This window comes from Gadus morhua, chromosome 17, assembly GCF_902167405.1.
Source record: "Gadus morhua chromosome 17, gadMor3.0, whole genome shotgun sequence".
NCBI classification, from domain to species: Eukaryota; Metazoa; Chordata; class Actinopteri; order Gadiformes; family Gadidae; genus Gadus; species Gadus morhua.
In genome coordinates this window covers 1,586,391-1,611,292 of record NC_044064.1, presented here as the reverse complement: position 1 = coordinate 1,611,292, position 24,902 = coordinate 1,586,391, and the positions used below count along the sequence as shown (strand labels likewise).

Genomic DNA, 24,902 nt, shown 5'->3' with positions numbered 1-24,902 from the left:
CGGCGCCTCAACGACGCGGCGCCTCAACGACGCGGCGCCTCAACGACGCGGCGCCTCAACGACGCGGCGCCTTAACGAGGGGGGGGGGCTCACCTTTGGCGGTTGGGGCGGGGCCGTCTCTTCAGCTCCCTGATCAGCAGGTCCATGGGGCCGTACACGTCGTTGGTCTGGATGCTGCGGGCGATGGTGTGCAGCAGCGTCAGCGCCTCCTGCTGGTCGGGGGGAGCCAGCGGCCGCCGCTTCTCTGCTTCTGGAAAGGAAAAAACAGGGGGTCAGGGGGCGGGACATCTGCCTGTCAGGGGGCGGGACATCGGGATGTCAGGAGGCGGGACATTCGTGTGTCAGGAGGCAGGAGGCGGGACATTCGTGTGTCAGGAGGCGGGACATTCGGGTGTCAGGGGGCGGGACATTCAGGTGGCAGGACACCCGGGTGTCAGGGGCCTGTGCGCTCACCTAAGGTCCTCCAGAGCACGTAGAGCGGCTCTCCGGGCTCCTGGTGCAGGTTGATGTTGTCCCACAGGATCTGGATGTACACCTGCTTGCTGTCCTGGGACAGGGAGGTCAGGGGCAGCTGGGGGAGACAGAGGCTGGGGTTACCGGGGGTTTGATATTCATTACCGGGTCACAGAACAGGCCAAGGGCACAGAGGCGAGACAGAAGGGACACTCAGACAGACAGAAGGACAGAAGGACAGACAGACAGGTTATTGTTAGGATTTTTTTAATCTTATGTTGCATTTTATTTTACTTTTCTTTCTTTGGCAACAGAAATGTACTACAGAAATAGAGCCAGTTCATTCTGGATGATCTAGAATCCTGCAACCGAGGGAGAAAGCGAGTCATAAACAGAGAGAAAGAGAATCGGAGACAAAGGGAGACCTTGATAGAGACATAAAGAAAGACAGAGACAGCCTGATAGAGAGAGAGAGACAGAGAGACACAGAGAGAGACAGAGAGAGACAGAGAGACAGAGAGAGACAGAGACAGAGAGACACAGAGAGAGACAGAGAGAGAGAGACAGAGACAGAGACAGAGAGGGAGACGGAGACGGAGAGGGAGACAGAGAGACAGAGAGAGACAGAGACAGACAGAGACAGAGAGACAGAGAGAGACAGAGACAGAGAGAGACAGAGAGACGGAGACAGAGACGGAGACAGAGAGGGAGAGAGAGAGAGAGACAGACAGAGAGACAGACAGACAGACAGACAGACAGACAGACAGACAGACAGACAGACAGACAGACAGACAGACAGACAGACAGACAGACAGACAGACAGACAGACAGACAGAGACGGAGAGAGAGACGGAGAGGGAGACAGAGACGGAGAGGGAGACAGAGAGACAGAGAGACAGACAGACAGAGACAGAGACGGAGAGGGAGACAGAGAGACAGACAGAGCGAGACAGACAGACAGAGACAGAGACGGAGGGGCAGCAGGAGGCCTCACCTGCTCCCCGTTGTTGCAGTACTCAGAGGTGAAGATGAGCCCCGGCAGGTGGCTGGGCACGTCCAGCCGCTGGAAGCAGCACACCAGGTTCCAGAAGATGATGGGGTGCTGGCTCAGGAACTTGTGGGTGTACAGCACCTGTCGTCATGGTAACAGAGATGCTCTCAGGACAGACACACAACAGTAGAAACCAAGCGGGCACAGTGAGTGAGTGAGTGAGTGAGTGAGTGAGTGAGTGAGTGAGATCTCAGATTGAGTGAGTGAGATCTCAGATTGAGTGAGTGAGATCTCAGAGTGAGTGAGTGAGATCTCAGATTGAGTGAGTGAGATCTCAGTGTGAGTGAGATCTCAGTGTGAGTGAGTGAGTGAGTGAGTGAGATCTCAGAGTGAGTGAGTGAGTGAGTGAGTGAGATCTCAGAGTGAGTGAGTGAGTGAGTGAGTGAGTGAGTGAGTGAGTGAGTGAGTGAGTGAGTGAGTGTTCACCTGGTCCCCCTCGTTCTCCAGCATGGTTTCCAGCTCTTTCCTGAGCACCAGGGCACTGAGGTACGGCACGGACACCGGTTTGGGGTTCGGACGTTTCGTGCCCACGCCAAACTGGAAGCAAAAACAGCAACACACAAACCTCAGATTTGGATTAATATCTTTTTTTTTTAGATCACGGTAAGAGAGAGACAATAGAGACACAACACAGGGAACACTACCTTGCTTAACAACAACATCCCATGACCTCTTTTTCCTGTCATTGCTTTTTTGTCCTCTATGTTCAATGTGGAAAATGTTTGTAATAAAAGTAAAACAATTAACCGCGAGTCCACCAGGGGGCGGCGCGCTCACCGTGGCCTCCTGCAGGCTGCAGGGCAGGCTGGCGGTTGAGACGCCGTGGCCGGGGGCCAGGCTGCAGTCCAGGCTCTGCAGGGGCCCGCCCACGCTGTTGCTGCGGGTCAGGAAGGTCCCGGAGGAGTGCTTCCCCTCTGCCGGGGGCTCCAGCAGGCCCAGGGGGTCCGACTGCACCGGCTCCCGGACCAGGCTGGAGGCACAGGGGGGGTAGCGGGATATTAAAGCGGCACTATGTATGTTCTCCCATGAGTGGCCCCTAGTGGCCCGAGTTGGAACTGCTGCTACCTCACAGGTTGTCAGAGTTATTCCCACTAGGGCTGTAACGATACAGAAATTCACGATTCGGTTTGTATCACGATTTTTGACCCACGGTTCGATACATCCCACGATTCTTTTAAATTTAAAAAGCATTTTATTTAAACACTTAAATACCAATTATCTTAATGTAACATTTAATAACAAATAATTTGGAACACTGAATAGATTTGAACCGAAAGAATACTATTAAAGTATAGCTAAATTAATAAAGAAATAACCAAAGATTGCAGTTGGAGGATGCTTTTTGCTGGTAGGCATAATAGGGCCCCTTTAACTGTTTGGTTGGTTTATTCAAATATCCTTATTAGCGCTTCTTATTAGGCTATGTAGCTTAAATAATGACATAATCAGGCCGTATAGAATGCAACATGTTTAATAGCCTAACTTTCAATAGATGAGGAAAAACATGAACGTCGCAATAACGAGGAATAGTGTTACGAGTAGCATATGTGTGTGCGGGAGAAAGTGTGCGTATGCGTGTGTGAGTGACGTCAGCAAGTGAGTGGACGAGCGAGGAGAGCGAGCGGTAGCGCGTGTGTCTAGTGAAGAAGCGAACGAGTCCGGTAGAATAAAGTAGCCATCCTGTCAATAATCGGTGGCCGCTTCATTCCGACCTATAAGCAGACAAACTGCCAGTCAAATCACACAAAACAATAGAGACAGGATCACACAGGCAATTTTTTTCGCGCTTGGCCCACTCTGGATAAATGTCGTTCATATCGCATATGAGGACTTCGACGGCTGTGGAGAAATGCAATCCTCCGTAGCAACGGAGAGCTGTCATCACAGAGAGGGCATCTCGTCACATATTTACGGCATCGATAGGAGGGGGCGGTGTCAGCAGACTATTATTTAGACAAATTATTAGCAAATTTCAATCTGACAATTTGACCGAAGAGTTAGAAAGGGCATATCGCGCTTCTGCCTTCTCACACCGCGAGACAGGTTCGTGGCTTGGAGTATCGCGATTTTCAGTTTGATACGCGTATCGTTACAGCCCTAATTCCCACAGATGCAGTGCTGGTTTAAGTATTATTTGCTAGTTCTTGTCAATAGCCAATACAATGTGTGCACTACATTCTTAACAGTTATTAAATAAACGGCAAACATAGGACAGAGGAACCGTTTATTTCCCACGAAAACATTGGTGGGAATTTATCAGAAAAAATATGAAATGGAGCCCTGGTTGCGTTCGTACCTTTTGTGCGAGGCGGACGGCGTGCCGGGGCTGTCGGCGCCGGAGCCCTCGGACGCGGCGGGGGGGAAGCCCATCAGGTCGGGGGACTTGGTGGTGGAGGAGCTGAGGCTGCTGCTCCCCCCGCTGCTGCTGCTGCTGCTGATGGTGGTGGTGGTGGTGGTGGGCGGGGCCGAGGCGCTGTGGATGCTGTCCCCCGAACCGCTGGGCTTCATGAAGAACCTGGAGCCGCACACAAAGGAGGGTGGAGCTGAAGGAGGGTGGAGCTGAAGGAGGTTAGAGCTGAGGGAGGGTGGAGCTGACGGAGGGTGGAGCTGAAGGAGGGTGGAGCTGACGGAGGGTGGAGCTGAAGGAGGGTGGAGCTGACGGAGGGTGGAGCTGAAGGAGGGTGGAGCTGAAGGAGGGTAGAGCTGAGGGAGGGTGGAGCTGAAGGAGGGTGGAGCTGAAGGAGGGTAGAGTAGAAGGAGGGTGGAGCTGAAGGAGGGTAGAGCTGAAGGAGGGTGGAGCTGAAGGAGGGTAGAGTAGAAGGAGGGTGGAGCTGAAGGAGGGTAGAGCTGAAGGAGGGTGGAGCTGAAGGAGGTTGGAGCTGAAGGAGGGTGGAGCTGAAGGAGGGTGGAGCTGAAGGAGGGTAGAGCTGAAGGAGGGTGGAGCTGAAGGAGGGTAGAGCTGAAGGAGGGTGGAGCTGAAGGAGGTTGGAGCTGAAGGAGGGTGGAGCTGAAGGAGGGTGGAGCTGACGGAGGTTGGAGCTGACGGAGGGTGGAGCTGACGGACTCTTTGGTAGGAACAAGGACGTCTGGAGCCAGCCGAGATCTTCGGGACAGCTCCATCTTGTTTGAATAATTTGAATCGATATACGTGGAGCTACGTTTGTGGAAACGATCCAGTCGATAGCAACGCTCTCCGGTCAACAACGTCAACAGATACGGTCTCACCGTTTGTATCTGGATATCATTGAACCTACCCATACATCTACACCCAACCCAGCCATAGATCTACACCCAACCCAGCCATACATCTACACCCAACCCAGCCATACATCTACACCCAACCCAGCCATACATCTACACCCAACCCAGCCATACATCTACACCCAACCCAGCCATACATCTACACCCAACCCAGCCATACATCTACACCCAACCCAGCCATACATCTACACCCAACCCACCCATAGATCCCTCCACCCATACATGCATCCTCCCACCCTACCACACCTTCACCCACCGACCCACCCTCCCATCCCCTGGCCTCAGACCCCCGGTACACCCCGACACGCCGCCCTGGCTCCTCCGTCACCTGTTGGTGCGCAGGTCTCTGAACTCCACGTGCAGCAGGGGCACGAAGACGGCGCGGCAGTAGGGGCAGGTGGTGTTGAGGTTGGAGTCGTCGGCCGTGAAGCCCGCCATCACGTCCTCGTCGTACACCAGCGCCGCACACGACCGGCACACCGAGCAGCTGGACATCAGCACCTGGGGGGGAGGGGGGAGAGTGGGGGGGGGGAGGGAGAGGGGGGAGGGGGGGGAGAGAGAGGGGGGAGGGGGGGGAGGGAGAGGGAGAGGTTAGGCTATGGAAAGCCTCTTCCTTTGAAACCAGGGTGGATCCTTGTGATGCAGAGTTTCTGCCGGTGTGTACGGCATTTTGAAACAAGACAACTCAAATCAATTTAAATTAATTGTATCTTCGTTTTTTAATCTGCTTTCAATTAAATTTTTTTATTCATTAAGGATCAGCAGAGAAGTTGAAATCGACATCAAAGCTACACAGATTTCAGGACTTCAAAGCAAGACCAGCCTCTCGCTCTGAAGACTCTTGTCTTCAGAGCGAGAGGCCCTCCAGAGAGTCTGGGAGGGATGGATGGAGCAGCATGCATGTGTACGTGCCGGTCTATGTGTACGTGTGTGTGTGTGTGTACACGTGTGTTACCTCTAGTGCACAGTTCTGATAGATGCTGGAGGTGGAGGCGTGGTGGGAGGAGCCGTGCTCCGAGTCCGACCCCCGGACCCCTCGGCCTGGGGTGGCATCTGGAGGGGAGAGAGACACACAGGAGGTCAACCCTCCACACACACACAGAGAGAGACAGACAGACAGACAGACAGACAGACAGACAGACAGACAGACAGACAGACAGACAGACAGACAGAGAGACAGAGAGACAGAGAGACAGAGAGACAGAGACAGAGAGACAGAGAGACAGAGACAGACAGAGACAGAGACAGACCTTGTGTGTGTGTGTACGTCTCTATGTCTGTGTGTGTGTGTGTGTGTGTGTGTGTGTGTGTGTGTGTGTGTGTGTGTGTGTGTGTGTGTGTGTGGTGCTCAGTGTGTGTCTGTGTGTGTGTGTGGTGCTCAGTGTGTGTCTGTGGTGCTCAATGTCTATGTCTGCGTGTGTGTGTGTCTCTATGTCTGTGTGCGTTTGTGTGTGTGTCTGTGTCTCAGTGTGTGCGGTGCTCAGTGTGTGTGTGTGTCTCTGTGTCTCAGTGTGTGTGTCTCAGTGTGTGTGTCTCTGTGTCTCAGTGTGTGCGTCTCAGTGTGTGTCTCTGTCTCAGTGTCTGTGTCTCAGTGTGTGTGTCTCTGAGTGTCTGTCTCTGAGTGTCTGTCTCTGAGTGTGTGTGTGTCTCAGTGTGTGTGTCTCTGCGTCTCAGTGTGTGCGTCTCAGTGTGTGTCTCTGTCTCAGTGTCTGTGTCTCAGTGTGTGTGTCTCAGTGTTTGTGTCTCAGTGTGTGTGTCTCAGTGTGTGTGTCTCAGTGTGTGTGTCTCTGCGTCTCAGTGTGTGCGTCTCAGTGTGTGTGTCTCTGTGTCTCAGTGTGTATGTCTCAGTGTGTGTGTCTCAGTGTTTGTGTCTCAGTGTGTGTGTCTCAGTGTGTGTGTCTCAGTGTGTGTGTCTCAGTGTGTATGTCTCAGTGTGTGTGTCTCAGTGTTTGTGTCTCAGTGTGTGTGTCTCAGTGTGTGTGTCTCAGTGTGTGTGTCTCAGTGTGTGCGTCTCAGTGTGTGTGTCTCTGCGTCTCAGTGTGTATGTCTCAGTGTGTGTGTCTCAGTGTGTGTGTCTCAGTGTGTGTGTCTCAGTGTGTGTCTCAGTGTGTGTGTCTCAGTGTGTGCGTCTCAGTGTGTGTGTCTCGGTGTGTGTGTCTCAGTGTGTGCGTCTCAGTGTGTGTCTCTGCGTCTCAGTGTGTGTGTCTCAGTGTGTGCGTCTCAGTGTGTGTGTCTCAGTGTGTGTGTCTCAGTGTGTGTCTCAGTGTGTGTGTCTCAGTGTGTGCGTCTCAGTGTGTGTGTCTCAGTGTGTGTGTCTCAGTGTGTGTCTCAGTGTGTGTGTCTCAGTGTGTGCGTCTCAGTGTGTGTGTCTCAGTGTGTGCGTCTCAGTGTGTGCGTCTCAGTGTGTGTGTCTCAGTGTGTGCGTCTCAGTGTGTGCGTCTCAGTGTGTGTGTCTCAGTGTGTGCGTCTCAGTGTGTGCGTCTCAGTGTGTGTGTCTCAGTGTGTGGGTCCCTACGTGTGTGGGGCCCCCCCCGGCCCGTGTCGCTGCTGCCGCTGCTGCTCCCCAGGCTGCTGCGGCTGTGGTGCAGCCCGTTGGCCACCAGGCCCAGGGCCCCCCCCCGCTCGGCCCCGCCCTCCGCCTCCCCCCGCTCCGTCAGCAGGGCGTCGTTCAGGTGGGGGGGGAAGCCCCCGCCGCCCGCCGCGCTCGGCCCCGCCTCCTCCTGCAAACAGGAAGTAGACTCAGGCTCACGTGTCATCGGACGGACATTTATAAAACTGCACTGTGGGACTCGGCACCTTGTAGGAGAGGGGGGGGGGGGGGGGGGGGAGAGAGGGTGAGAGAGGGAGGGGACGAGGGGACGAGGGAGAGGGTGAGAGAGGGAGGGGACGAGGGAGAGGGTGAGAGAGGGAGAGAGTAAGGGGTAGAGGGAGGGAGGGAGAGGGTGAGAGAGGGAGAAAGGGGGTAAGCGAGGGAGGGAGTGAGGGGTACAGAGAGGGTGGGTCTTCTTTGGGACCGGGGTGTACTTTAGCTCACTGGGTAGAGTATGATTGGCTGGTTCGGGGTCGATTCCCCCAGAGGTCACCTATGCTGCGTTTGCATGCAGTCATTAAAGCACAACACTTTCGATAACTGCGTCGACCAAAGGGCTCCCATTTGTTTTTAGTTGCAGCCATCTCCTCTCTGTCCCCACACTAAGGGCCATCTGCTGCTGCTCTGACCGACGGTCGATTACTAAATAATATGTAGAATTTTCGACTCAAGATTGGTTTGGTCTGTGGAGATCCACAGACCAAACCAATCAATCCCGGGGCTGATCTCCCTCCTTCTCTCCTCAGTTTAAATAACAACCGTGATGGAGCGAATCAGCTGTAGGTCAACATGGGATCAACACGGGGTCAACCAGGGGTCAACCAGGGGTCAACCAGGGGTCAAGGCCCACGCCGGCCCACTCACCTCGTCGTCGGAGTAGGCGTAGGCCGACACCACTGCGCCCCACACCTTGCTGGCCACGCTTGTCGCCTGCTTCATGCCAGACTTCAGCACGTCCATCTTGGGCCCCGACAGCAGCGCGTCCATCTTCATGCCCGAGAACGAGTTGATGACCGAGCCCAGGGTGTTGGCGGCGGGCGACGCCCTCACCAGCGCCGTGAGCGCGTTGGGCCGCGGCGTCAGGCTCGCCGCGCCCCCGGAGACGGGCGTGCGGCCGCGGGCCGTGAAGGTCTTGGAGCGTGTGACGGCGTGGGGGCTGCGCTTGGGCGTGGCCTCCTGCGACGCCGTGGTGGAGGGGGGCGAGGGGGTCTGGGCGGGGGGCACGGGGAGGCTGGCCCGCCGCCCCAGGGGGGAGGGCTCCGGCGGGGGGGCGGGGTCGAAGCGGAGCTCCATGCTGGAGGACTTGGGCCCCAGGCTCATGTACATCTCGATCTCCTCGGCCAGGTTGCGCGACACCACGGCGGGCAGGCTGGAGGCGGGGCTGGGCAGGTCCTGGCTGGAGATGGAGGCCAGCTCCTCCGTCTCCGACGCCATGCGGGACAGCGGGTCGGCGCCCACCACCACGTCCTCGCGCTCCAGCGACCGCCCAGCCGCCGCCTCGTCGGCGAGATCGCCGTCCTTCACCACCTCCTCCTCCTCCTCCTCCTCCTTCTCCTCCCCGACCCCCTCCGTCAGCCCTTCCTCCAATCCCGTCCCCTCCTTCGCCTCCTCCTCCCCTGGGAACGCGTCTTCTTGAGGCCCTGCCTCCTCTGACAGATCGACCAATGGGGAGCCCAGGTCGACCGACGACGAGCCCAGGTCGACCAAAGGCGAGCCCAGGTCGTCCTCGGGCTCCTCGTCCAGGTCTTTGAAGAGGGCCTTGGACACGCCCCCCCCTCCGGCTCCTCCCCCTCCCAGCGCGGCGGCCGTGGACAGGGCGGCGGCCAGTATTCGGGCGTCGGCGCCCATGCGGCTCGCCATGGCGTCCACGCCGCCGTCCGACAGCATGCCCGCGCGGCTCTCCGAGCTGAAGCTGCGGCTGCGCTCGGCGAAGCTCTTCGGCCGCGTCCGCTGGGGGCGGGGCTGGGCCGCCGCCGGCGCGGAGGCGGGGTCAGCGGAGGACGGAACGACGTCACCGCCGACACCGCCACTAGAGGGCGCCGCTCCAGCACCTGGACAGAACACACGGTGAGCGGTTAACGGGCAGGAACCTACAGATCATTCAGATTACGATTCTATCCTTCAAACCGAGGAGTCAACCTAGGGGGGTCGCCGGTGACACTCGTTACAATAATAGATGAATCTACTTGGGCTTCTGTCGGGGCTTGCTACTGTCCCAGGGCATGGGTGGTGAGGATAACCCAGGTCAACCATGACCGCGTGCCCTGGTACGAACAGGCAGCAGACCCAGGGTTAGCCACAGCGGGGTCGACGACCCCCCCTGGAGGAGGGGCCGTAGGCCTGGGTTCGGGTCCTCTCTGGAGGAGGGTCACCCGTCAGGACCTCTTACCCGTGTCCCTGGCGGCGGCGAGGGCTGCCGACGAGGGGGACGGCCTCACGATGCTGGGCACCGCCGGGGGTGGCGCCCCCACAGGCCCGGAGGAGTCAGCCGGTGCCGCGACGCCGTCCAGTGAGACCACAGGACCTGGGGAGGGACGACATGTATTGATACACACACACAGAAACACACTGAACACACTGAATATGAACTACAACACACAATGAATATGAACTACAACACACAATGAATATGAACTAAATACACACACTGAATATGAATGCACTGAAAAGACGTTCCTGATTATGAACTATATTCTTTAACTCATCCACGTCAGGACTCATATTTATACATTTTCAGTTTTATCAATACATGTGATACATTAATACAGTACATTTTGTTCTGGTTTATCGTAAGGGTTTCATGCCTTTATGGAAAGGACAGGAAAGAGAGGTGAAAGCAGGCCGGAGAGAGGGAAGCAACACGTGGGAATACAAGGCGCTCTGCCCCGGACCGACCACCGCCTCGCCATACTAGTTCTGTACTTAACACTAGAACTGGTCTGGGTCACTGGTTCTGGGTCACTGGTTCTGGTGCACTGGTCTGGGTCACTGGTTCCGGGTCACTGGATCCGGGTCACTGGATCCGGGTCACTGGATCCGGGTCACTGGTCTGGGTCACTGGTCTGGGTCACTGGTCTGGGTCACTGGTCTGGGTCACTGGTTCTGGGTCACTTGTCTGGGTCACTCGTTCCGGGTCACTCGTTCCGGGTCACTGGTCTGGGTCACTGGTCTGGGTCACTGGTCTGGGTCACTGGTTCTGGGTCACTGGGTCTGGGTCACTGGTCTGGGTCACTGGTCTGGGTCACTGGTCTGGGTCACTGGTCTGGGTCACTGGTTCTGGGTCACTGGTCTGGGTCACTGGTCTGGGTCACTGGTCTGGGTTACTGGTCTGGGTTACTGGTCTGGGTCACTGGTTCTGGGTCACTGGTTCTGGGTCACTGGTCTGGGTCACTGGTCTGGGTCACTGGTCTGGGTTACTGGTCTGGGTCACTGGGTCTGGGTCACTGGTCTGGGTCACTGGTCTGGGTCACTGGTTCGGGTCACTGGTCTGGGTTACTGGTCTGGGTTACTGGTCTGGGTCACTGGTCTGGGTGGGATGTGTGTTCCGGGCGTGTGCGACCGGGTGTCTACTCTACTGACTGTTGGCGGGATGCAGGCCTGCGCCGGAGGCCTGGACGGGGTCCTGGTGGAGCTCGTCCTTTGAGCCGTAGCCCTGGTCTGACTGCTGCCCTCCTGGGGGGTTCAAAGCACAGCGAGGATGACCCACCAGCTCTACGGCAGCAGCGGCCCTCCGGGGCCCCCCAGGGGCCCCCCAGGGGGTCTCAACTCCCGGAGTCGGCCCTTTTGTTATGTGTGATCACTTTGGGTCTGCAGGTCTCAACAGTCCTTCATCTCAGACTCATTAAGGAGAGGACAGGCCTGAGTCGCGTCAACTTTTCATCAGGAAGTGACCAGATGACCGTGTCAGCCAATCAGAGGTGATGTTGCAGTAGCAGGTGTTTGCCAGTAGAGGGAGCCCTCTAATGCAAGCCAATCTACAAGTGGTGTTGCAGTTGGGTTCTCCTGTAAAAACCTTAAACCAGCTTTATATTTTACTGCAACTGCAAAGTGTCTCAGATATAAAACGTGCCCGTCCATGAATCAATCCATACAGGGAATTTCCCTTTCTAAACTGTTTTATTCTGGTAGACTTCTGGAACATACGACAGAAACTGTGAAAAAGGGGAAACTACAACTCAGACCACTAGAGGTCGCCAAAGGGACAACACATACAGTGCAGGTCTCGATACATCAGAAGGACTTGGTGGCAACCCATTACCACCAAGAAAAATAATGAAACCCCCAGGATGTTATGTCACGTGTGCTGGCGTTAGTGGGTGGGGCATACCGGTAGTGTAACATGTGTCCGCAGGGTCTCCCACGCCAAACAGCAGGCTCTGCTCGCCGTTGGGCTCGCCGGAGCTGTCAGCGCTGAGCTGGCTCAGGCGGTCGGCGGCCCGGACCCCCCCTGATGTGGGCGGGGACGCGGCTGAAGGGGGGTGGGGGGGGAGGTCAAAACATATTGATCATAGTCCCGATCATGGATTGATCAGTTTAATATTGTATGAGTGAATAAATAAACCATTTGCTTCAGAAGGGAGAGTAAGGGGCCACTTTGCTGTTCTCAGTTAAACTACACACGTATCGGTCTCTCAATGGACGCTAGTGATGGGCACTGATCAACTTTATACAGACGCATCGTGAAAGGCCGCAACGAATGTCCTCGTTAGCTCCGGTCCTCGCACAAACGTCTCCTTGTTAGCGCTTGATTAGCGCTGGATAGCTCGATGCACAACATGGTCACATGGGTCAGGGCCCAAGGGGAGGGGCCCACCTGTGGTGGTGATCGTGGGGTTCTTGGTGGTCAGGGGCCGGTCGTTGAGCTGCTTGAACTGGGCCACCCCTCGCAGGACGTTGCGCACCTTGGTCCACATGAAGAGGCCGCTGCGGTTGCGGCTGGGCCACGGGCTCTCCAGGACCGCCTGGAGGACGGGTGCCACACAGCGACGGGTACAGTTAGGAGACGCTTCGGTCCAAAGTGACTTACAACCATTCATCGCACACAGACGGGTATTGTCAACTGCAAACGGCGCCAGCCAGCTGGTCAGGAGCAGTCAGGGTGAGGCGTCTCGCTCAGGGACACATCGACCCTCTGCTAGGAGGAGCCGGGGATCGAACTAACAACCATCCGCCGGCTCCTACCTAGTGACTCCTGAACTGTTCAGGGCCCATACGACCGAGCTCCTACCCTCACTGTAGCCACGTGACCACCTCGACGCCTCCAGCACAATCCAGTCCTGCTCACCTTGTTGTAGTACCCGTAGGTGATGGCGTTGGGGTCCAGTCCTGCTCACCTTGTTGTAGTACCCGTAGGTGATGGCGTTGGGGTCCAGTCCTGCTCACCTTGTTGTAGTACCCGTAGGTGATGGCGTTGGGGTCCAGTCCTGCTCACCTTGTTGTAGTACCCGTAGGTGATGGCGTTGGGGTCCAGTCCTGCTCACCTTGTTGTAGTACCCGTAGGTGATGGCGTTGGGGTCCAGTCCTGCTCACCTTGTTGTAGTACCCGTAGGTGATGGCGTTGGGGTCCAGTCCTGCTCACCTTGTTGTAGTACCCGTAGGTGATGGCGTTGGGGTCCAGTCCTGCTCACCTTGTTGTAGTACCCGTAGGTGATGGCGTTGGGGTCCAGTCCTGCTCACCTTGTTGTAGTACCCGTAGGTGATGGCGTTGGGGTCCAGTCCTGCTCACCTTGTTGTAGTACCCGTAGGTGATGGCGTTGGGGTCCAGTCCTGCTCACCTTGTTGTAGTACCCGTAGGTGATGGCGTTGGGGTCCAGTCCTGCTCACCTTGTTGTAGTACCCGTAGGTGATGGCGTTGGGGTGCACGCCGGCCTTCTTCATCTCCACCAGAACGCGCACCGCCATCACAGGCTGCTCCCACAGACCGCACAGCTGCATCACCACGCGGTAGCACACCTGGACACAGGGCGCACACGTCTCTCTCTCTCTCTCTCTCTCTCTCTCCATCCATCCACCTGTATCTGCCCATCTCGCCCTCAACCCATCTCTTTCTACACCCCTCTATCTCAATGGATCGACCCATCCCTCTATCCATCCATCTATCGATCTAAACATCTCTCGAACATCCATCCCTCGAGCCATCTGTATCTTTCCGTCTACTCCTCTCTCATTCACGCCGTCCGTCTATACGTTACGTCATTCAATCTACTGACTTCTTTCACGCTCCTAGCACCCAAATCCACCTTTCTATCGATCCATCCATGTATAGATCCATCCATCCCCACCACACCTTCTGTTTACAATCTCTCCATCCATCCACCTCCACCTCTCCCGTTTACAATCTCTCCATCCATCCATCCGTGACCCTCAGAGAAACCCCTCTCCCCGGGAGCAGAGAGCATCGTGTGACGCCGTACCTCGTCCAGCATCTCCACCTCGGCCATCCTCATCCGCAGCAGCACGTCGTAGGCCTGGTGCATGGCGCGGGCCTTGGAGCGCGCCACACGCAGGCGGGGGGGCAGGCAGATGAACCACAGGCTGTAGCTGTGGCTGAACAGGCAGCGCGCCCACTGCGCCGGGTCCGAGTTGGAGCGCTTCGCCACCTTGTACGCCAGCTTCACTTCCTGTCGGGGAGGAAGTGCAGGAGGACGGGTTCACGCGGTGGTCGGACAAGCGGACGGAGGGGAAGCTGATGTTTGGGGCCTTTTTGGTATTCATAGATGTGTGTGTCTATTGGACGCCGGTGTGGGGGGGTGATTACTTTGGGTCAGATTTGGACGACTTTTGTTTTCTATCAACTAGGAAACCAGCCATGCCCCACATTGTTCTATAATTGATTCTGTATTAGATTTCACATCAAAATCTAGAATGCAATGCATTGTTGTTTGCAGGATAATAACTGAGTGAGTAAGCTAGTGGGTGATGGCGTGTGACCCACAATCTTGAGTGGTTGTGCGTCGGTGACCAGGCGAATGCTGCGTGTGTTTGCGTGCGTACCTGCTTGGTCCTCTTGGCCAGCAGGGCGGGGCTGCTGGACAGACTAGAGCCCGCCGTCCTCATGTCCAGGGCCGGCCGCAGCTCCTTGGGCCGGTCGAACAGCTCCATGCGGAGCCGGGGGAACCGCTTGTAACTGGATGAGGGGGTGAATGTTCAGGAAGGGTGACTGGGTGGGGAGGTTAGGGCGCAGTTAGGGTCGCTGGAGGAGGGGGCGAAGGGGCAGTAAGGGTGACTAAGGCTCCGGTTGAATTCAAAGAGACTATGGGATGTTCTCGCGGGGATAACACGTCACAAAGGTTCTCAAGGCTGAGATGAAAACAGATATGGGTTGCCATGGTTTTTAGTCACAGCAGTAAATAAAGAGTGAATGAGAAGTGATCCTGCGCATACAAATCTGAACAGGTTTCAGATCTTCATATGGTCGTCCATCACTGTTTTTATTTCACCATAGCTACATGTTAACGATAACATTATGTTGCCTGTTCGTCCGGTGCCCTCTGAACCTTACATCCATCCAGGAAGTGGTCATCTTCTCAAAGATTCCCCACCAGGTGTTTGGGGCTTTTGACTGCCAGGCTTGTGGTAGAAAGTGCTCTGTGAAGGCTTTCAGCCAGGCTGAGGGGACGATCCAGATGACAGCAGAGTATTTGTATACACTGAGTCATCGGAGGCTCGTTTCCTTTTCCGATGTTTTCGTTAGAGGAATGCGTGGTTCTCTCCCCAAAGTCGCACCCATTCGTGATGTTTGTTTTGGAGGAAAAATTGATATTGTGTCTGAATAGTATTTGTAAAGCATGTGTCGTTTATTAAATGACACTTTATTTGAATCTCTGGATGTAAGATTCCCCTAATTTGATACAAAAGTAAGTATCGTCTTTTTGAGTTATATAAAATGCGCAGTTGAAGCCCTTTCTGAATTCGTAGCGGAAGCAAACTGGGAAACCGCATCCTTGGGATAGACCACATCATGGGGTTAGACCGCATCATGGGGTAGACCGCATCATGGGGTTAGACCGCATCATGGGGTTAGACCACATCATGGGAGGGGGGTTAGACCACATCATGGGGGGGACTAGACCACATCATGGGGGGGGTTAGACCACATCATGGGGAGGGTTAGACCACATCATGGGGTGGGGTTAGACCACATCATGGGGGGGGTTAGACCACATCATGGTGGTGGGGTTAGACCACAACATGGGGGGGGGTTAGACCACATCATGGAGGGGGTTAGACCACATCATGGGGGGGGGGGGTTAGACCACATCATGGGGGGGGGGGCTAGACCACATCATTGGAGGGGGGGGTTAGACCACATCACGGGGGTCGGCCCGCGTGGGACCGGTCCTCACCTGTAGCGGGGGGGGGGCTCGGCCCCGCCCTCACAGGGGGGCTCTGGGGGCATGACGAAGACGGTGTGCTCGCTCCTCTGGGACTCGTCCAGCTCCATCAGCTTGGTCTCCTCCGAGGACTCCCCCTCCACCTGACGGAGGGTAGCACAGGGAGGTCACTCAGAAGGCCCCCCCAACATCACAGGGCTCCCCCTCCACCTGACGGAGGGTAGCACAGGGAGGTCACTCAGACCGCCCCCAACACCACAGGGCTCCCCCTCCACCTGACGGAGGGTAGCACAGGGAGGTCACTTAGACCGCCCCCAACACCACAGGGCTCCCCCTCCACCTGACGGAGGGTAGCACAGGGAGGTCACTCAGACCGCCCCCAACATCACAGGGCTCCCCCTCCACCTGACGGAGGGTAGCACAGGGAGGTCACTCAGACCGCCCCCCAACATCACAGGGCTCCCCCTCCACCTGACGGAGGGTAGCACAGGGAGGTCACTCAGACGGCCCCCCCAACATCACAGGGCTACCCCTCCACCTGACGGAGGGTAGCACAGGGAGGTCACTCAGACAGCCCCCCCACATCACGGGGGCTCGGCCTCCACCTGACGGAGGGTATCACAGGGAGGTCACTCAGACCGCCCCCAACACCACAGGGCTCCCCCTCCACCTGACGGAGGGTAGCACAGGGAGGCCCCCCACATCACGGGGGCTCGGCCTCCACCTGACGGAGGTTAGCACAGGGAGGTCACTCAGGCAGCCCCCCACATCATGGGGGCTCGGCCCCCACTTGGTGGATGCTTTGTGAACACTGACGCAAATGCAGATATAATGATAAACTCATTCTACCATGGACATGGACGAATGTCCTGAAATTGAATATTATAAAGTTTTAGTTTATTCTAGTTAATAAAAAAACTAAAATGGGAAATATGACTTCCTGGAAAGTGTCGCTTCACCAGTAAGTGACTGATTGATTTTTGTTTGAGGTAGATTTGTGTTTCCAAGAAAGAAAGACCGGAAAAAACAATTCCAGTACTAGGTAGCGTAATAAAAGTGAAAGAAAAACAGTCTGCGCTACAGCGCGCCGCAGGCAATAGTTCATGGATTGAGACGAGGTTGAATGATTAAGCCGTCGGTTTCTGAGCGACAAACCAGAGGAAATGCAGCGCGAGGATGTGGAAAATAAATCTGTGTCGACCTACCTTGTTGGCCTTGGAGTCGCCGCCTTTATCGGGAGGAAAAAGCTGCCAGACGGAGAGAGAGAGCGACATGGAATCAATGAATCAGAGGAAACATCCACTTCCTCTCTCCTAGCAGAGGAATGTTCATTCTCCTGATAAAACTGCATCAAACACGGACTGACGGAGACAGTAACTCACGACAACCTGATACAACTCTGGCCCGTGATGATGATCATTCACCCTCAATGATGATCGTTCACAGTTAATCATGATCATTTGTCAATGATGATCATTCAGTGTGAATGATGGTGAAGTCAATTTTGATGATGAATTGTCGTTTTCAGTGTGAAGGTTGGGGGGTTTGGGTTTACCTTCTCGATGCAGTCGTCGAAGAAGGCGAGGCCGGTATCCTTGTCGCTGACGAAGGTGCACTCCTCGATGAAGCGGATGAAGATCTGCGTCTTGGTCAGCTGGCCGTAGAACTTCTGGTGGGTGCGGTCGCGGCTCTTCAGGAACCCTGGAGGAACGCAGCAGACGTCGTTAGACCCAATCCGCGGACCACTCAACGACTGAGCGTTGAACTAAACGTCTGCATAGCATACACTTAAATTAAGGGCGTTTAGCAGACGCTGTTATCCACAGTGACTTACAATAAGCACATTTGTCAGAAGAAGAGAAACAATATACTGCCTATGTCAGTCGGAACAGTGAGGATGTTCATAGAAACAAGTGCCAAGCACTAACAATCGCTGGGTTAACCCATTGCAACACAACACATATAGTTAGGATAAGATGCTACACAACGCTAAGTACTAAGCAAGTTCCTTTTGCTTGCTCTGCGTATTTTAGAGAATCGATATTTTCGAGAAGGGGACGTCAAACTTTAAAACATCTTCTCGATTTGTTTTCTTTATTCCCGGTTCGCCCCTTTGCCGTGGATTATTTTGAGTAATGCTGCAATCTATTTCCCAGCCACAGGCCAAACGTCTCTTTAGAGCCAATAGCGTAGATCATTGATCGTTGTACAACACCTAAAATTGCTCCCTAAAATAGATATGCCGATAAAATCAGGCATTAGAAGAGGCGAGCCAGTGAATGAATAATGCATTAAGCTAAGTAACTTGTGTTAGCCAGCTTCTATACAACATCCCATAAAACATAAAGACCATCATAATATTGATCCACCGTTAGGCTCTCCTTATTGGCCATCCCCAAATTAACACTTTCACCCCTGTTTATGACTCTGCTCCCACAGGAACATCATGAAGATACAAATACATGCATAAACTAACAGAACAACAATTAATTAGTGGGATAGCGAGGGGGAGAGGGAGGGGGAGACTGAGGGGGAGAGTGAGGGGGAGAGAGCTATGAGAGAGCGAGGGGGAGAGCGAGGGTGAGAGCGAGGGAGAGAGCAAGGGGGAGAGAGCTATGAGAGAGAGCGAGGGAGAGAGCGAGGGGGAGGGCGAGAGGGAAAGAGTGGGGGAGAGAGCGAAGGGGAGGGCGAGGGGGAGAGAGCGAGGGAGAGCGGGGGAGAGAGCAAGGGGGAGAGAGTGAGGGATAGAGCGAGGGGGAGCGAGCTTTGAGAGGGAGGAGGGAAGATTGAGGGGGAGAGAGCTATGAGAGGGAGCGAGGGGGAGAGCGAGGGGGAGAGAGCTATGAGAGGGAGCGAGGGGGAGAGAGCTATGAGAGGGAGCGAGGGGGAGAGAGCTATGAGAGGGAGCGAGGGGGAGAGAGCTATGAGAGGGAGCGAGGGGGAGGGCGAGGGGGAGAGCGCTATGAGAGGGAGCGAGGGGGAGGGCGAGGGGGAGAGAGCTATGAGAGGGAGCGAGGGAGGGCGAGGGCGAGGGGGAGAGAGCTATGAGAGGGAGCGAGGGGGAGGGCGAGGGGGAGGGGGAGGGCGAGGGGGCTCCCAGCACCTTGCAGGTCGTAGAGGGAGTCGGCGGAGGTGGCCTTCTCGGACGGCGCCTGGGTGATGGGCTTTAGGTAGCTTCGGTAGCCCTTCAGGATGGTGGCCATGAAGCGCAGGAACACCTCCTGGATCTCCATCTCCCGCAGCGTGGTCTTCTTGTGCAGGGTGAAGTCCACCTCCACGGGGCTGGCCTCCACTGGGGGGGCCTCTGCTCTCCGTGCTACGGGGGGGGGGGGGGGGGGGGGGGGGGGGTGATATTGAAATCACTGAGAAACTGAGAAATTTTGCCTTAGAAAGATACACAAAATGGTCAAATAGAAAATGTTCAAATCTAAAGTAATGTACAGATATGTATCTAGCTGTTCTGCACTTTGCATAAAACACTGAATGAAAAAAAAAAAAATAAAGACATCTCTGTTATATTAGTTTGGTGATCTCTCAAAATTCGATTCATCAGCCAGCCCTAGCAGACGTTTTTACAAAATCAGAAACTAAAGAAATGTGTATTTGTTATTTGGTTGGGTTTTGTGTGTCTCTACGGTGTACAGTTGTGTGTGTCTTTAAGAGAGGGAGGGCATGTAGCCTAGGACTCCAGGAGGGACTCGAACCCAGGCACACTGCCTACAGGGTCAACGCATGAGGGGTAGAGACACTGAGCGGCCACAGGTCTTTAGCTTTTACCTAACTCCTAGTTTGTGTCCTAGTTACAAAGGAGGGCTTTCTTTCCCCTTAAATGGTGATGATCTATAGATGACCTTTTCAAATGAAAGAGAAAGAGAAAGAGAGAAGGAGTGAAAGCGAAAGAGAAATTCCTTTGAATTTGTTAAACAATAAATATTTGGACTTTCGACTATTTTTGCAGACTTTATTGTTGCGGAACAATAAAGTCAGGACCAGAACTAGAAGTACGACAGTATGACCTATGATCAGTCACTTAGGAGTAAGGAGTTAGGAGTTAGGAGTAAGGAGTTAGGAGTTAGGAGTCAGGAGTCGAGGTGAGGTGAGGCAGGCCTATGTTCGTACCGGCGGCCAGTGTGCTCAGGGAATTGACCAGGCTCTTGCACGGCTTCTTGGGAAGGTTCTTCCAGCTGCTGTGTCTCTTCTCGTCAGACCTGTCACAAAGTCAAGAAGAGGGAGATATAGTGAAAAACACCAAAATGGCCGAGTTTAGCCGAGAGCAACCGTCATAACCGAGGTGATTCGTTAGATCTACATCATTTGCCTGGTGAAGCTAGATAAATAGCCCAACAGCGTGTGTTGCTGGTAGAATCCCCTCCTCGAGGAAACACAATTTAGCAGTCGTAGCACAAAAAAAAGCTTTTACTATTGTGTAGAATCTTATCTTGGCTATCTTTGTTGTAAACTGGGAATGGGTTAACCTAGCGATTTTAAATGCTTGTCACTTGTTTCTATGAACACACTTACGGCACCGACAGAGACGTATTGTCGTTTCTCTTTCTTCTGACAAATGTACTTATCATAAGTTGCCTTGGATAAAAGCGTCTGAACGTGCGAAACAACCTGAATGTAAATGTGCATTACATCGAGTCGCCCAGTCGACCGAAAGGGGAGAGGGGGGTGCGGGGGACCAGTGTGTGACGTACTGGTAGATGGTCTGGGTGTCCAGGTCCACACAGACCACGTCGGGCGGGGGGTCGTAGAGGTCGAAGTAGCGGGAGTCCACCCCCACGATGAAGGGGCAGGGCGCGTTGAGGACGTCGGCCAGCGAGAGCGGGCACAGGGGGACGTAGGGGCACTGCCACTGGAAGGGGAAGATCATCTGGGGGGGAGGGGGAGAGGGGGAGAGGGGGTGGATGACACAAGTATTGAAGCAACACTAAGCCTAACCACACACATCGGATGGAAGGGACTTCGATCCGATTCGATGTCGTGGCTTTGATCTCGCAGAACAGAGAATTGATAAATGACAGCCAAGCAAAAACACAAAAGAAACGTTCTAAACGTTACCCGTAACTGTGAAACAAACTCTGCCCTTCTAGTGAGGGAGAGGGGAGGGAGACAGCGAGGGGGTGAGTGAGGGAGAGGGCCAGGGGGGAGAGAGAGGGAGAGGGACTCACGGCCACCACGGTGGAGAGGGAGGAAGCGAGAGGGAGGGAGCGAGGGGGTGAGTAAGGGAGAGGGCCAGGGGGAGAGAGAGGGAGAGGGCCAGGGGGAGAGAGAGGGAGAGGGACTCACGGCCACCACGGTGGAGAGGGAGGAAGCGAGAGAGGGACAGCGAGGGGGTGAGTGAGGGAGAGGGCCAGGGGGAGGGAGAGGGAGAGGGACTCACGGCCACCACGGCCTCGGCCACCCCGGTCAGCACGTCGGGCCTCAGCGAGTGCAGCAGGATCTTGCTCTCCATCAGCACCAGGTGCAGCAGCGTGCCGCAGTTCTCCGGGCCCAGGTTGGTCACCAGGGTGCCATAGTCCGCCCCGCTGGGGGCGCAAGGGGGAAGGTCGTTCATCAGTCATTCAGTCATCATTATAATGCAATCGACGGAATTGCATTATAAGAAGGGCTGGGTAAAAAAATAGATTTAATCGATTTTGGATCGATTTCATTTAAATGTTCTAATATCGATTCATAGGGCATGAGATCGATTTTTCATTTTTATTTTTTTAGTTTGTTACCATCATTATTAATTTTGCACTTTAATGAACAGTGCCTAAATGCAATTCAGTACTTCAAGTACACTTTCACTTGCAATTCCTTTCTAATTTCAAAATTGCACTTTTGAGACTTGAGACAGTTTGGTTTACAGCTCAAGTTTAAACTGTCCAATTTACAAGTTTGCACTTAAAACCTGTTGTTTAAGATGAAAAGAAAAAATAAAGTACATTTGTATTTTGTAACACAGTTGAGCCATTTTCATTATTTAAGAGCAGATTTAATAAAATCGTGATTAATCCATTCAGAACCGAAATCAAATCGATTTAGGAAATTGGCACAGCCCTAATTATATACTAACTCTTTATTTTATTTATTTTTATTCTTTTGCATTATTTTATTGCCACTTTTTTTTGGAATGCTGACCTTGTTTCCCCAATACAGCCAGTTATGTAACACCCAATAAAATACATAAGTTGAAGGGAGCAGGAAAGAAGGAGATAAGTGCAGAGGCAGTGAGGAAGAGGAGACATGAATGGATGAGGGGATCCAGACAGCTGTTGTGTTTCTAAAACGTTTCACATGAACGGGCCTACGATGAGAAAACCAGGACAACCCAAGCAATGCGAGACGTTTACCCCAGACTAGTGAAACTAAAGTCAGGCAGGGAAACAAAAAGCCTGCGATCCCGATAAACAAGTTCACATCCAAGTTGTCCAAGCGTTATTAAAGCTGTTTTTCTAACAATTATCAATCCGAAACAAGGGAATTAAGCGCTACAACCCTCTGTGCTGTGTGCCTTGCTCCAGTCCATGCAGGAGTCATTTAGATAATGGAATCGTTTTTTCACATTTCCCGGAGAAACTGACTTTGGTTTTTGGAAGTTGGCAGTGGGAGGGTTGACCTTGGAAAACTTAAAAACGGGCACAATTAGCCCGGTGGCGTGCCAGGAAAATGAAATGGATTTCTTTTATAGCTTCGCTGCTTCCCCTCTGGAACGCTTCGCCTTCTCGGTGATGGTGCAGAGGCACCCCACCCAAACTATGTCTGGAGTAAGACCCAGTCCCCACTCCTACGTCCGCTTGGCAGGGGTGTAGAGTAATGAATTAACTCCTCCAGCTACGGAAATCTAGTAGCTTTTTTTGTGTTAATACACTTTTTGGGGTATTGTGCAGAATTGTGTGGCACCTTGCGGAACATACTTAAATATAACTTTAGTATTTCTAAGTATGTTTTGATTAGTATAAAATCCCCACTAAAATACCTAATCTATATATTCTACTGCTGCTACTACCATGTGTTTTGTATTTTCACTTTGAACAAAAGAATGTGCTTAAGCACTAAATGTCCACTCATGCTCACTCACCTGAGAGGTAAGGGGGTGCAGACTGGCTGGGAGAGCATCAGGGTGTCAAACGCCGAGAGCTGCAAGGAATATTTCAGGTTATGACATGTGACCAGCCACAGATGTTATGTTATCAGGCCGCAATTAACACAATAAAAGCCCCTCCAACATTTTTGCAAATAGAGTTAAGCAATAGTTTGAACTGTTGGAATACATACATAAACATGTGGGGTAAGTGATGGGAGGGGTGTGTGTGTGTGAGAGTGAGTGAGTGAGTGAGTGAGTGAGTGAGTGAGTGAGTGAGTGAGTGAGTGAGTGAGTGAGTGAGTGAGTGAGAGACAGAGAGAGTGTGTTTGTGTGTGTGTGTATGTGAGTGAGTGAGTGAGTGAGTGAGTGAGTGAGTGAGTGAGTGAGTGAGTGAGTGAGTGAGTGAGTGAGTGAGTGAGTGAGTGAGTGAGTGAGTGAGTGAGTGAGTGAGTGTTCACCTGAACAAGGATTCTTGGCCTCTGTGGGGAAGGGAACGATACATTGTGCATGAAGTGTGAGATGTGCCTGTGAAGAGAGAAGATCCACAGAGAGATGGGTTATTGTCTCGCCTCTGAAGTTCAGGCCTGTGATAACCCCTACATGCACTTTTACTTTCTTATTTTGCTCCCATAACCCTACATGTTCCCTTCAGGGACTAATAGTGTTTTCTATTTTTGTGTGTCTCATGCTTGTTACTTCACCCCAGTGTATTTATTTATATAAATTTCCCCAGTATTTTGTCGACGCCTTAACTGATAGATTTTATGAAATACCCTATCATATAAAATATACATCTTATCTTATCATCATACATCTCATGGTCTCAGCGTTCTGATGTTGGTAGCTAGCAACCATGTGACGTTCGTTAACTTCAGCAAGCAGCCTTCTGCCGGCGAAGCCCTGAACCCCCATCCTGGGACCACGAGCCCCGAGAACGTCTACGGTCGCGGGCCGACCCAAACCCTCCTCCATCCCCTTCTCGCCCACGCGACCAGCTCCCCCGGCGACCCCCGATGACCCCCGGCGACCCCCGGCGACCCCCGGCCCCCTTACTTCTCGATGGGCAGCGGCTGCGGGCCCGAGAAGGACAGCTGGTGCAGGAACACCAGGAACTTGCGGAAGGAGTCGAAGAAGGGCCAGCGGGAGAGCAGGCAGATGCACTTGTTGGCCGTGACGTGGCGGCCCGGCACCGGCTTCTTCTCCACCGTGGTGAGCAGACCCAGCTGGATCTTCTGCTTCTCGCTCAGCAGCTCCTCCGAGTAGGGCTCGTAGAACTGGATGGCCGAGCCGTACACCTGGTGGAGCAGAGGCCGTCTCAGTACTCGTGAACAAAACAAACGACAAATAACGACCGCTTCTTCTGTGAATCGCGCCTGATTGCAGATTGTACTCAAAAAACAGACGGAAGAGAACAGAGGGCCCCCCCCCCCCCCCCACCCCACCTTCAGGAAACACCAGAAGACTGACTGACAGGAACGTCTGAATCTCAAGCTGCACTGTTCACGTTATTATTTAGCTCTGGTGTACCGTCGCTGAGGGAGTCAGAAGGCATCGGGGAACACGATAGATCTGGTGTAACCGTTTGCATTACTACTTATACAAAACTATTTAGGCTTTTATTCCTACGTCTACTTCGTTAAAAAAATTAACGTTTGTCACCCAGATTTCTGTTGCATTTGGACTGCATTTATTCAGTGCTTTGGTAACCAATGGCCACTCAAAGGGCTTTACAAAAATGCCCAACATTCAGCCAATGGCTGGCATGTGGCTCAGGGGTCTGGGGGGGTGGAGGCCAGCTCACCTTCTCCCCCGTGGAGATGGTCAGGACGAAGGTGGAGAACACAGGCAGGGGGTCCTTGGTGCTGGGGGCCCAGCACTCGATCTTGGCCCCCATGGGCAGACAGAAGAGGGGCACGGACTCGGACAGAGGGAAGGACTCGTAGTCATCCTCCGGGTAGCGGAAGATGAGACCTGAGGACACAGAAACACGAGGAGGAGGAGGAGGAGGAGGAGGAGGAGGAGGAGGAGGAGGAGGAGGAGGAGGAGGAGGAGGAGGAGGAGGAGGAGGAGGAGGAGGAGGATGATGATGATGATGATGATGATGATGATGATGATGATGATGATGATGTGAATCAAAAA

General features: G+C 53.8%; 1 protein-coding gene across 2 annotated transcripts in view; it reads right to left on the bottom strand.

The window, feature by feature from the left end:
* The window catches only part of dennd4c (DENN/MADD domain containing 4C), a 44,549-nt gene that overhangs the window by 2,526 nt on the left and 17,121 nt on the right, over positions 1-24,902 (bottom strand). The window contains exons 5-32 of one of the 2 annotated variants that reach the window (XM_030337546.1): positions 24,565-24,734; positions 23,817-24,058; positions 23,222-23,288; positions 22,758-22,816; positions 21,075-21,219; positions 20,389-20,564; positions 19,808-19,896; positions 18,792-19,004; positions 17,244-17,389; positions 16,894-16,935; positions 15,701-15,831; positions 14,349-14,481; positions 13,769-13,975; positions 13,179-13,307; positions 12,169-12,316; positions 11,683-11,823; positions 10,935-11,027; positions 9,745-9,879; positions 8,220-9,406; positions 7,281-7,485; positions 5,721-5,818; positions 5,094-5,266; positions 3,801-4,019; positions 2,282-2,474; positions 1,931-2,041; positions 1,448-1,585; positions 454-571; positions 94-250 (exon numbers count right to left, since the gene is read on the bottom strand). In XM_030337546.1, the coding sequence (XP_030193406.1) occupies positions 94-250; positions 454-571; positions 1,448-1,585; positions 1,931-2,041; positions 2,282-2,474; positions 3,801-4,019; positions 5,094-5,266; positions 5,721-5,818; positions 7,281-7,485; positions 8,220-9,406; positions 9,745-9,879; positions 10,935-11,027; positions 11,683-11,823; positions 12,169-12,316; positions 13,179-13,307; positions 13,769-13,975; positions 14,349-14,481; positions 15,701-15,831; positions 16,894-16,935; positions 17,244-17,389; positions 18,792-19,004; positions 19,808-19,896; positions 20,389-20,564; positions 21,075-21,219; positions 22,758-22,816; positions 23,222-23,288; positions 23,817-24,058; positions 24,565-24,734 (5,065 nt within the window). The remainder of the gene's footprint in view (positions 1-93; positions 251-453; positions 572-1,447; positions 1,586-1,930; positions 2,042-2,281; positions 2,475-3,800; positions 4,020-5,093; positions 5,267-5,720; positions 5,819-7,280; positions 7,486-8,219; positions 9,407-9,744; positions 9,880-10,934; positions 11,028-11,682; positions 11,824-12,168; positions 12,317-13,178; positions 13,308-13,768; positions 13,976-14,348; positions 14,482-15,700; positions 15,832-16,893; positions 16,936-17,243; positions 17,390-18,791; positions 19,005-19,807; positions 19,897-20,388; positions 20,565-21,074; positions 21,220-22,757; positions 22,817-23,221; positions 23,289-23,816; positions 24,059-24,564; positions 24,735-24,902) is intronic. The other variant, XM_030337547.1, reaches the window with a different exon arrangement.